Source organism: Ricinus communis, chromosome 3, assembly GCF_019578655.1.
Source record: "Ricinus communis isolate WT05 ecotype wild-type chromosome 3, ASM1957865v1, whole genome shotgun sequence".
In the NCBI taxonomy this organism is placed as follows: Eukaryota; Viridiplantae; Streptophyta; class Magnoliopsida; order Malpighiales; family Euphorbiaceae; genus Ricinus; species Ricinus communis.
In genome coordinates, this window is record NC_063258.1 from 29,643,787 (window position 1) to 29,656,491 (window position 12,705).

The 12,705-nt window shown below is 34.0% G+C and overlaps 3 protein-coding genes across 3 annotated transcripts; all 3 read left to right on the top strand.

Annotated features, from left to right (window-relative positions):
* The first annotated feature begins 416 nt into the window (after positions 1-416).
* LOC8258596 (endoglucanase 16) lies at positions 417-3,891 on the top strand. Its single transcript, XM_002516103.3, has 8 exons — positions 417-849; positions 1,618-1,830; positions 1,911-2,111; positions 2,194-2,271; positions 2,471-2,620; positions 2,713-2,821; positions 3,080-3,243; positions 3,344-3,891. Exons 1-8 carry the CDS (start codon positions 634-636, stop codon positions 3,665-3,667), a joined length of 1,455 nt encoding a protein of 484 aa, XP_002516149.1. The 5' UTR covers positions 417-633; the 3' UTR covers positions 3,668-3,891.
* A 398-nt stretch (positions 3,892-4,289) lies between these two features.
* LOC8258595 (protein OXIDATIVE STRESS 3 LIKE 2) lies at positions 4,290-5,697 on the top strand. The gene is made up of 2 exons (XM_002516102.4): positions 4,290-4,644; positions 5,086-5,697. Exons 1-2 carry the CDS (start codon positions 4,424-4,426, stop codon positions 5,537-5,539), a joined length of 675 nt encoding a protein of 224 aa, XP_002516148.1. The 5' UTR covers positions 4,290-4,423; the 3' UTR covers positions 5,540-5,697.
* Positions 5,698-10,929: 5,232 nt separating this feature from the next.
* On the top strand, positions 10,930-12,610 carry LOC8258594 (protein OXIDATIVE STRESS 3 LIKE 2). The gene is made up of 2 exons (XM_002516101.4): positions 10,930-11,508; positions 11,970-12,610. Exons 1-2 carry the CDS (start codon positions 11,216-11,218, stop codon positions 12,463-12,465), a joined length of 789 nt encoding a protein of 262 aa, XP_002516147.1. The 5' UTR covers positions 10,930-11,215; the 3' UTR covers positions 12,466-12,610.
* Positions 12,611-12,705: the final 95 nt, after the last annotated feature.

Here is a 12,705-nt window from a genome sequence, read left to right on the forward strand (position 1 = left end):
ATGCAACAAGAATAATCTAAATATAACACCATTAATTAATAGTAAAGCCATCTCTTCTTTTGTACTAAATCAGCACCATTCTTTCTGTTTGTGAAGGTAACCTTATAAACCATTCATTAAAATAAAATTTAACAGCCTAAATGGGTATGTTAATATGCATCCAAAAACTGCTCAATGGCTGTCGATTGCATCCTTAATTTTTTACTGTAAGAATGTGGTTGCTATGATAATAACTAGCTAATTGTTTGTTGGGTCCAGAACGTTTAGTCAAGAAACCTCTCCAATCTCCACCCTTTCTTCACTCCCAAAATCTCTCCAATAACTTAGCACAAGTACGCATATATAGAGTCACTCTCTCATCAACCATACGTGAAAAACTGCTAAAAACTTCCCACCACCGTAAACCCAACTCCAAGAAACAAGCTATTACATCCATAGGCCATCATTTCTTCTAATATTTGTTCTAGAAAAGAACATTCCATAAACAGAATAACCGCAACTGCCTATTTTTCCTTTGCCTTTTAAAGTTGACAACATTGGAAACACAAATACGAAGCCTTTCTCATTCCCCTCTTCTTCAAACACTTCTCCTTTCTTTGTTCTTCTTCATTCTAAGGGGGATTTCTTATATTAATGGGTACCTCAAAAAGACCTTCTTTGGCCATTATAATGGCATGGTTAACTCTAATGCAAGGACTTTTGGTTGCTGTTAATGGTCATTTTAATTATAAGGATGCACTTGCTAAGTCAATTATTTTCCTAGAAGCACAAAGATCAGGAAAACTCCCCCCAAATAACAGGCTACCTTGGAGAGGAGATTCTGCCCTAGAGGATGGTAAACTTGTAAACGTGAGTCCGCTATTCATTCTCTACATGTAATATGATCAACACTCACCAATAATCCTAGGCTAGGTTGCACGAAAACTCTAAATGGGATTATGTTTCTTTGTCGGATGCGTTCTAAATACCGAAACTTTTCGAAAATTCTTCGGACACGTTTAAAAAATTTTAGAAAATATTTCTAATCATTTTTACAATTTTATTCATTTTTTAAAACTTTAAGAAGTTTTTTTTTTAAAGATCTTTCTATTTAATTGGATTTCCTATTTAAAAAAGATTTTTACGGTTTTTTAATTTATTTTATCTTTCCTATTATATAATTTTCTTATTATATAAATATTCTTAATTCTTAGTTGTTTTATATTGAAGAATTTCTATATACATGTATATTTTTAATATATATATATTTTTTTGATTTATAGTAATTATATAATTGTCAATATGACTAATTATATTAAGTGTGTTTAATTTGTATCTTTTATTATGATAAAAATAATAATCCAGTAGAAAATCTAGAATATATATATATATATATATATATATATATATATTATATATATATAATGTTTCCATAAAGTCTCGTTTCCTAGTATTTTAGAAAGTTTCGTATCCCCTGTCGCATCGCGTTTCTCGTTTCTGTTTTAGTTCCTAGGGCGCAAACGTAATGAAATGCAAGTTTGAACCCTTTAACCCTTTGCAGAAGAATGAAAAGACAAAATATATGAAAAAGAAAAGGAACAAACATTTAAAATACTTTTAACATTTTTGCATACACAGGTGGACCTTGTGGGAGGATATTATGATGCAGGAGACAATGTGAAATATGGACTTCCTATGGCTTTTACAGTAACAACTCTAGCATGGAGTACTCTCGCTTATAAAAAAGAGTTACAAGCTGTAGGCGAGTTTGAAAATGCGGTTGCTGGCATCAAATGGGGCACAGATTATTTTCTAAAAGCTAGTAGTAGACGCAACCGTTTGTATGTGCAGGTACTAGTTAGCCATTTATAGTTTTGTGTGATTTGTTTTCAAGGGCATTCAGTTGCTGATTATTTGTTGGATTAATGAAGGTGGGAGATCCAGAACTTGATCATCAATGTTGGGTTAGACCAGAAGTTATGCAAACACCAAGAACTGTGTTACAAATTGATGAGAAGGATCCTGGAACAGAGATTGCAGCAGAAACTTCAGCTGCAATGGCTGCTGCTTCCATGGTATTTAGATCCTTAAATCACACATATGCTCGTCGTCTCCTCAACAAGGCCAAACTGGTAATATTCTTGGCTGTCATTCTTTTTTTCTTTTTTAATGTTCCTGAATAAATTTGTGATTTTTGGGTCAATTCTCTTTCAGCTTTTTACATTGGCTAAGGCACACAAAGCAACATACGATGGAGAATGCCCCTTCTACTGCTCTTACTCTGGCTACAATGTAAGACTCTCTCTCTATCTCTCTCAAGGTGTCAATGCCCCACTTAACTTTTAAAATTAATCTTACAAAAGTTCTTTTTGACTTTTAATTTGATTGGATTGTTAGACATTAAAGTGACACAACAGATGGATCATATAACAGGGTAATTAAGTTTAGCATTATAAAATGTTGGCTAAGGTTTTCGAGTTGGTGAATTCAGGATGAGCTAATGTGGGCAGCAACATGGCTATACATGGCAAGCAAGAAGTCTATGTACTTGAAATATGTTATGAACGAAGCCATTAATGCTAATGTTGCTGAGTTTAGCTGGGATCTCAAATACGCTGGAGCACAAATCCTACTCTCTCAGGTTCATTTCATAATAATCCTTCTCTTTATCTGTATATATATATTGGCAGTATTTATATGAATGTGAAGCTGATATTGTTTTTTAAATTGCAGTTTTTCTTCCAAGGAGAGCAAGGTTTAGCCTCTCATAAAAATGGAGCTGACAGTTTCATATGCTCAAACCATCCTGAAAGCCCCTACCATCAAGTTTATATCTCTCCAGGTTCTTTCTCTTCCTCTATCTGCTTGCAGAAACTCACGAAAATTAAATCAGAATATCGCTAATGAATTCGATCCAAAAAGGAATCTGAGTTTTAAAATTTAAATCGATCAGTGTGCATATAGTAAACTAAGGATCGGTTTGCTCCACATTGATATGACACGACTAATGCGTCGTGTAATTTATAGCCTGCTCAACAAAAAGGAAACACATGGCTCGACAACAATTTGAAGTTTTATTTTTAAATTTTCTTGATTTCAGGTGGTGTCCTTCACTTGAGAGATGGAGCCAACAGTCAATACGTTACTGGAGCTGCTTTATTATTTAGTGTCTACAGTGACATCCTCAGACAATACAACCAGAAAGTAAATTGTGGAGACAAGCAACTTGACGCAGACAGCCTCATGAGCTTTGCCCATCAGCAGGTACCTAATTAATTAAATCACAACCAATTTCCAACGCTAACTAACAAAACCCAGATCAGAAATTATAACTTAAATTTACTAAATAAACATTAATTTGCAGATGGACTACCTGCTAGGAAACAACCCACAGAAAAGATCATACATGGTAGGTTTCGGAAACAACCCACCAAAGGAACCACATCATAGAGGAGCATCAGTACCAAGAACACAAGCAAATCAAGTAGTGAGCTGTCCGATGAGCTTCGTGTACTGGTTCAACCAAAATGGCCCAAATCCAAATGAGCTGACAGGTGCATTTGTGGGTGGACCTGACAAACTTGATAACTTTGTGGACAAACGATCAGCTTCTTCATTTACAGAGCCATGCACTTATGTTAACTCTCTTGCAGTTGGCGTTCTGGCAAAGCTAGCAGCCCACGCATAGTAATGTATTATGAATACAGTGGATCAATTTCGTATTGTTATATTGAGCATGAAATTTTTTTAGAATGTTAAAGAGTCTTTTGACTCTCGGCTCATTCATCAGCTTTTATCTTGAAAATGGAAACTTGTATGCTTTGTTTTAATTTCATGTAATTTCTTTTATTTTATTTTGTGTAGCAAAGTTATAGAACTTTTTTGCGAACAATGCTAATTTTTTTACTGATATACTTTGCTTTGCCAACTTTTTGACGAACAATGTTATATGTAAAATACTTTTTTATATATATATATATATGTCAGTTTTCTATTAATTGTGGTATATACACAAAATTTAGATAAAAATTTTCGAGACGATAAATATCTAACTCGAAATTTTATTTAAAATGAGAAAAAATTCTTACCATCTTATCTATATTTACATCTATACGTTGTTAGATCAAATATAGTAGAATCTTATAACTTTGAAGTGAATACAAAATTATGATTGTCGTATCAAATAGAAAAAAAAAAAAAAAAAAGATTTTTCTATTTCTTAAGCAAAAGCCTTGACACGTGTAGGTGTTGTATTCCGAAATGAACTTAATGCTACCTGCTTGGAAGCTAGAGCAATCATATCAAAGTCAACCAAATTATTATCCAAAACGGATGTGGATAAGAGATTAATGTTGAAACTTTCTAACAAAACTGAACCACATTTATCTCTTTTCTGAAGATCCTAAATCCATATCTTACAAAGGAGGAAAAGGGAAAATAAGAAATGAAGATGCCTTGGATTTTTAACTCACCCTCAGCTGAGGATGAATGTAGCTCTCCAACATCTTCAACGACGTCGTGTTCGTCGATAGGGAAGAACAGTGATCTGTGGGAAGGTGAATCATCATCAGACAGTGAGGACTGTAAGGAGGAAAGTGAAGTGCAAAGCGTTTATAAAGGTAAAATTGATCTCCTAGATGCTTTAGAGGATGCCTTGCCTATCAGGTAAATTTTTTATTTGTTATCTTAAATGACTCTTCCTTTCTTGAGCTTTAATTTGAGTATAATCACCAAAAATTAAATAATTAGATAAATAAGACATCAGAGACCTAGAAGAAAAAAGAATAAAAAAAGAATTGTGTTGAATTAATTTATATTGATGGTGGGCTGTGTCATTACATTTCTTTTCAAAATATTATTAATTATTTCAACTTTTCAAGATAAGACGATCAAAATAGTAATCCAAGATTTTTCTTTCCAGAAAGAAAATGATTTAAACTTGGACAAGTATGTAAAATTAAGATACATATACATTAAATTTTTAAAAGCACGAATTATGTTCCTATAATTAGTCTGATATATGAAGCTAAAGATACTGAAATATGTGCTGTATATATACTTTCATCATCAACATTAATATGGTATTTAATTCTTTTATGGTTACAGGAGAGGCGTTTCAAAGTTTTACAGTGGCAGATCAAAGTCATTTGCATGTGTAGCAGGTGCTTCCTCTTATTCCTCCATTAAAGATATTGCAAAGCCAGATAATGCATACATCAGGATACGAAGAAGTAATCTTGCCTTTAAGCTGAGACACCAGGGAGGAATATCAAAGAGACCAATCGGTTCTAGCCCAAGTGCATTGGCTCTAGGTGGTGTTGCACTCAGCAGGTCTGAGAGTATTCATAGTAGTACAGATTCAGATTCAAGCTCAAATTTCACATTTCTTCTTCATCCAAATTCACGGTCACATCTTCCATCTTTGCAATCGCTTGTGCCTTCAAGAGCATCTCATAACAATCTGTGTTCATTGTCATCTCCATCTCGGGGTGTTACTTCAAGGAGATCAGTCTCCTTGCCTGACTTTCAAAGATATGCTGCTACTGAATCTACCAAATGAACGTGTTGGTTTTAAATGCAAAGTCGATGGCTTCAGACCTGCTTTGTGAATAGATTCATTTTTCTCCATGAATTCAACGGAACATTTTTAGATTCAGGCTGTCAATTGAAGAATTATCTCCCCAATACTAGCTATAAGAATCAAATCCAAAATGATAAGTTTTGTGCTTCACAAATTTCATTCAAAATTAACTTTATGGTTCATTTTGCATTTGGACCCTAGTATACACGATTATCTCAGATGATTAAGCTACAAATTCGTGTTAAAATTTAAGAATTTGTATGAATCATAAGACAATTATTTCTGTAAAGGAAAAAAAAAAAGAATTAAAAAGAAGCAGTCATAAGCTTAGCCTAAGTTCAAGTGATGTTTGAAATTTGAATTCCTTTTTCTTTTAATCTATATAAAAGAAAAAAATCAAAAAAATCTTATGGAAAGAAAAGATTAATGAAAACCATTTCTTCCTAATTTTAGCACTGCTTTTTATATAAATATTATCTTTTAACACCATCTAAAGATATGGTTAATACGTCTATTTCTTTTTATTTTTCTATATTAATCATTTTTTTTATGAGTTTTTATGCTCAATATTCTGTGTTTCTCTTGATGATGTTTTATCTTTACAGGGTCTTGATTGGCATCCACTCTAGTTGGGGTGAATTTTCTTGTTTTCAGTTTGAGAGAGAAGTGATCTCTTCAAGATGAAAAGATTTTATCTTTGTAAGAGTTTCATGATAAAGCTTCAAGTTCTTGTGTAGATATTTATAATGGATTTTTCAGCCCTTCAACGAAGATCTTACATGAACAGGACTACGAAAAGCTCAAATTTGACTTTTTTTCCCCAAATGTGTATATATATATATATATATATATATATATATAAATAAAATTATATATTGGAAAAATTTGTAAATAATATTTTTATAAAAGAATTTTTTGGAAAAATTGGTATTTTAATTAGCTAGTGGTATTTAATTTTAAGTTGAAAAATATTTAGCAAATTAATTATTTAATTTAATTGTGTGTAAGGACTAAATTGGAAATTGGAAATTTATTTTGGAATAAGGATTAAAAGTATAATTTCATTAGTATGGGGTTTTAATGGAAATTTATATACTTGGTATTTTTGTAATTAAATATGTCAGAAGGGCTTTTTGATAATTTTATATTTAAAAGTAAGGATATATATGTAATTGTACGTTTTTAATAATTCTAATTTGGCTCAAATTAATTAGTTAGGAGCTTAATTGAAAGACTAAATAAAAGTTTAAGGGTTAATTGAAATTTTGTCAGGATGAAATTCATAGTAATTAAAAAAATTGAGGGATCAAATGGTAAGAAATAAAAGTTTGGGGGCCAAAAGCCGATATGGAAGGAAAGAAAGAAGAAAAGAAATCGAGGAAGAACAGAAAGGGAGAGAAGAGTGTTGGGGCGCTGGGAAGAGAGAGAGAGAGAGAAAGCTAGAGGCAGCTGTGTCCTTCTACGGACTACCGGCTAGCGGCAGAGCCGCCGTCGGCAGGCTCGGCATCAGCGCATCGGTAGGCGTGGGAGCAAGGAGGCAGCCGAAACTTTCCTTGCCGCCGTGCATGCGCTTCCGGTGTCTGTAGCCGCTGATTCTGGTGGCGATCGACTCCTCTTGGAGAGAGCTTCCTTTTGGCGGCAGCAGCAGCAACATGAATGGTGGCTGGAGATGGAAGTTCGCGATGGAGAGAGAAAATGGATGGCAGTTGCGTTTTCGGCTTTTCCGGCAAGCTCCGGCGGAGTATGGACGATAAGAGGACGTATCCCGACTCCCCTCAGCTCAAGCTTCACAATGGCATCGGTTTCGTGGCAATCAGGCTTTGTTTGAAAATTGACGGCTGATATTGTCTGCAAATTGCTCCGGATGATAGGGGGTCGGATCGGAAAATTGGAAGCGGGAATCGTCATCAGCACGTCATTTCGAGTCCGATGGTGTGTTCGGATCGTCAATCGGACTTCGACGGCTGGAGGCGAGTCGACCGAGCAATCAAGCGTCTTGGTAATTTTCTCTGGCTTTAGTAGAACATGCCACCTGGTGGGTTGTATCAGGACCGCGTGTGCACCGGTAATGATCAAAGACAGGTAATAAGGTTATTATGGATTTGTTTGCGCTGATCGAGCATTGCTATCTGGGCTGAGTTTAGTTGATTGCCGGAGTTAAGGTCCTTGATCGAGCAACGCTTTCTGGGCGCCAGACCTGTTGGATTAAGAGAGCCGAAAGGCTACTAGAATTTGGGGTTAGGGTTCTACTGAGCCACTCGTCCCGTAAAAGTAAATATATATATATATATATATATATTTATTTATTTATTATGGTATTTGATTATAATGTGATTTGTATTTAGGTGCATGGTTTGATATACTGATTTGAATAATCTATGTTTTTTGAGAAGAAAGCAATAGTCTATAGATTACTTGATTTTAACTCACTCTCGAGACTGACAGTCTCAATTTACTTTTTTTTTTCATATGCGTGACTATTAGTCTTCCCGCGACTCTTATTCAGTAACCCGACTCTTTCATCATCGGTGATGTATTTGATTTGGTATGTAAATTGGTAAATCTTAGATTCTCCGCAGTAGTAATAGTAGATGTATCAGTTGTAAATTTTATGAGTTTCATGTCTCGCCTAATTTTTCTGGCAGACCGAAGTATTTATGTAGAATGTAACTATTAAGATAATTTGTGGCTTTAATAATATTAATTTGAGATGAGATTTGTTTGAGCTGTGAGTGTTAGACTTACTACGGGATTCGGTGGCCTTACGCCTACCCATTCCCTAGTGCCGGTCAAGGGTCCACAGAGTGGGTCGTGACACTGAAAGTCTCAATTTTACTATTTTTCAGATCCGTGACTGTTAGTCTTCCCGCAACTCTTATCTAGTAACCCTACTCCTTCATCATCGGGTGATGTATTTGATTTGGTATGTAAATTTGTAAATTCTTAGATTCTCCGCAGTAGAAATAGTAGATATACCAGTTGTAATTTTCTGTAGTTTCGGGTCTCGCCTAATTCTTCTGGCAGACCGAATTAATTATGTAAGATTTAACTGTTAAGATAATTATGGCATCAGTAAAATAAGATGATATTTAATTGAGTTAGTGAGTATCATGCTTATTAGGGGATTCGGTAGCCTTACGTCTACCCATTTCCTGGTGCCGGTTACAGGCCCACAGATGGGGTCGTGACACATTATATTCAAAAAGGTTATATACTAAAAGAAATCATTAAAATATTAAGTAATTAAAGATTGTCTAACTTTGTAATGGTATATTAATGGATCAGTGCAAAAAAATATTTATTTTATAATTTTTAGTATGTATATTTGTTCCGAATAAAAAAAAATATGTTATTACAAATTGTAAAAAAAATGGTATTTCAATCATTAAATTATTTCAAATAGTAAATATTTAATCATCATTTTTCCAATCAGTCATCATTTATTGTATGCGTGTTGATAATGTAAATTTAAAGTTTAATATTTTTTAATTTTATTATTTGATTATCAAATCGCAGATTAATGTGACGAGTAAGTAACACAATTAGAAATCATTAAAATTTAAACTTATAACTAATATTATAATAATAACTAATAAAAATAATTAAATGTTTATAAATTTAAATTTTCTAATAGCAGAGTTTTTTTTCTTTTTAATCACGGTGTAACAATACACCTCTATTTGATTGGTGTGAAAGAGTAAAATTAAGAATCTTTTTGTATACAAGATACAAATACGGGTACAAGGGAAGGGCAGGTACACGTTATCCGGTGTCGCACTAAAAAGGGACAAACTAAGACGACAGAGTTTGAAATGTCAATGTAAAAAAAATTAATTAATGTAGATAAATACCTGGAAATGTCACTGACCAAAAGTCCCATTTCACGTGACACGAAATTGCCATTTAGGATGAGAGATGAGGTGTCCCCACATGTGGTCGTATAAGACTTCTGTGGGTCCCGTTTAGACACGATCATCTTTTTCTTTTTCTGCCTTTCTTGGGAGAGGCCGAGAAAGATAGGAGATGGGCCCATCATCCGTATCCTAATTACCATTCATAACCTAACTGTTCAAATAAACATGTGCTACTATCAATTTCTTTTAAAATATTAATCATTAATATCTTATGAAATATCAAATTATTCAAAATAATCCATATCGAACTCTTTTTCGAAAATACCATAATAACAACGATGCCAATTGCAGCTACTGATTTATTTTTCTCAACTTTTTATTTTTTAATTTTCATGTTCATCTCGATAAAAAATGAGGAGCTCAACCCATGTTACAAACTCGTGCAAGCAATAGATGCATGTCTTGAAACTGTACTAAATAGGATTAGTTTGATGGTCTCAGACAGTTGGGAAGGGAAGAGAGAGAAAGAGATGTGTGATGAGCTGTTAAGAAAATCGTGGAAGTGGGGTTTGGGGGGGTAAATTTAATGAATCGGATAATGGAATATGGATAAGGTTGAGAAATAGTTTCGTCAATTCCACGTCATTTAAAAAAATATATATATATAGAAAATAAAATATTTCCGACCAAGGAGTAGGATAATCCTTGTACAACGTGTCCTAATCTTTGAAACGGTCACCTCTCCTCCTTCTTGCTCTCCACGTGTTATCCCTCTCTCTCTCTATCTCATACTACCAACTCCCTTTCACTTGCTTCCCCACCACCACCATGTGTCTTATCACTTTTTTTTATATCTATTTTCAGTATCATAAAAAATTATTAATTTTTTTTAAATTAAAATAATTAGTATTGTTATAATTCATGTAGCATGTTAGAGAAATAAATATCAAATCATCTATAAAAAATATTATTAATTTAAGTACATAAAAATGACATATATCATGAATAAAAGAAAAAGTTATTTTATTTATCCAATTTACTAATGCCGCGTGATTTTATTATATTTTATATAAAAAAAATGTTTTTTCAGTGGAGAAAAATATCCATATCGTTAAATTCTAAATAAATTCAATACTTTTGGATTAAAATATACAATTTTCATGGGAATTCAAAACTTCTGCTAGTGGGCTTAGGATATAGTATTAACTAAAGTACATTGCTTCCTTAATATTCTGTAAACAAATTTGGCAACCTCCCTTTTGTATTAATTTCAAATTTTGCTTTTAAGGGATTGAAAGATAAATTTATCCTTTATGGCAAGAATTTTCTATAAATGATACACCAATCCCAAAATACAAGAAAATTATTAAAAAAAAATGCTAAAATAAAATAAAAATGAAAGCAGAGGATAAGTCCCCATATGTAATAAAGTCCATAAAAATACAAATTAAAAGAATATTCTAACACCACCCAGTGGATGAGGATAAGCTCTATCTATCAATCCATCCATCCATCCATCTATCTATCCTTCTTTCCTTTCTCTCTCTTCTTAATTTATTAGTCATAAGAAAAAAATTGAATTTTCCTGTCTTTAAACTAAGATATATTTATCAAGAAATCAATAGCCCATAACTCCATTTCCTTTGGTTTCTGTGATCCTATCAGACCCATCAGACTAGTTTCTTAAAAGACAATCTTTGCAATTCTTTCTTTGTTACTTTCTTTAAAGTTCAATTCTTTTTTGGTTTTTCTTGTAAATTAAGGAGTTTTCAGATCTTTAACAAGAAAAGGGTTAATTGTTATGTCGATAACATTAGAGTGTAATAGCAATAGAGGGATGAGAGAGATCGAACCGAGAGGGATTGTGTGTGTTGCTACGGCGCGGATCTTTGAGTCTCCGGTAGCGGAGGAGAGGGCAGAGGTGAATGAATGTAGTAGCTCATCGGAGGCGGCTTCTTCTACGACGTCGTCGATTGGGAAGAATAGTGATCTATCCTCTAATGGTGAGAATTGTGAAGATGAAAATGAAGTCCAAAGTGCTTTTAAAGGAACTCTGGATGCTATGGATGCTTTGGAGGAGGCTTTGTCCATGAGGTAAACATCAATTTTTCTTGCTCTATTTTCTTTCTTTTTATTTTCTAAGCTATACTCTTTGAAATGGAAGTGTAGAATCAAGGGATCATGGGTTTGTTTTGATTTGGCTAGAGAAGCATGAAAATCTTCACATTTCTGGATGTAATGAAGCTGTAGATATAACAGATCAAGAAAATTTCCTTTTTGTTCATAAATGGAAAAGTAGCTAAATTGGAAAGACAGATGCTATGTTACTTCTAGTTTGATATAGCCGATTATTCCGTTCTTGAATTTATTATTTCTAGATGAAATATAAGAATAATTACTTTAAATTCCTTTGTGCATATGTTTTTGCTATGTGAGATCTTTAATTTTCTTGCTAAATTAGATTTTTGAGCCCTCAGCTTTTATTTGAAGTGGGTGTTTTTGGAACATTTTTTCTAGCAAATTAATCTTGAAACATTGAATCTGGATGGTTGCAGAAGAGGCATATCAAAATTTTACAATGGTAAATCAAAATCTTTCACAAGTCTGGCCGAGGCATCCTCCTCTTCATGCATTAAAGAAATTACAAAACCAGAGAATGCTTACACCAGGAGACGAAGAAATTTGCTTGCCTTCAATCATGTCTGGGATAAGAATAGAAGCTTCCCTCACCGAAGCAATGGAGGCGGGATATCAAAGAGACCAATTAGTTCAAGCAAAAGCACGTTGGCCCTTGCCGTCGCTATGAGCAGCTCTGAGAGTATTAGTAGCGCAAGTGAGGATTCTACTTCAAGCTCAATGTCCAATACGCCCACACATCTTCCACCGCTGCACCCGCGATCCAGGACTTATCATAATAATCTTGCTTCGCTGCCATCTCCACGGCAAAACTTCTCGCCATGGCGTTCATTCTCAGTAGCCGATCTACAGCAATGTGCCACTACATCTGACAAAACTGACACAGACTTGAAATATAATGTTACTCGTGTTTAATCTTAAAATAGCTTCTGTTATCATGGGGTTGCTGGAGAGAGGAGGTCACTTTCTGTGATCACACCAGAGTCTCCAGCAGTCGCCCCCTTTGTATGCTTCATCTTTTTGCATATAAATGAGAATGTTCCTGGAGGATACAAATCAACTCACCCCTTCTACCTCACTTTGATTTCAGTAGTGGTGCAAGACGAGATTTATTACTCCATCAGAACCAATCTGTTAGCATCTCAGGTAAACTTG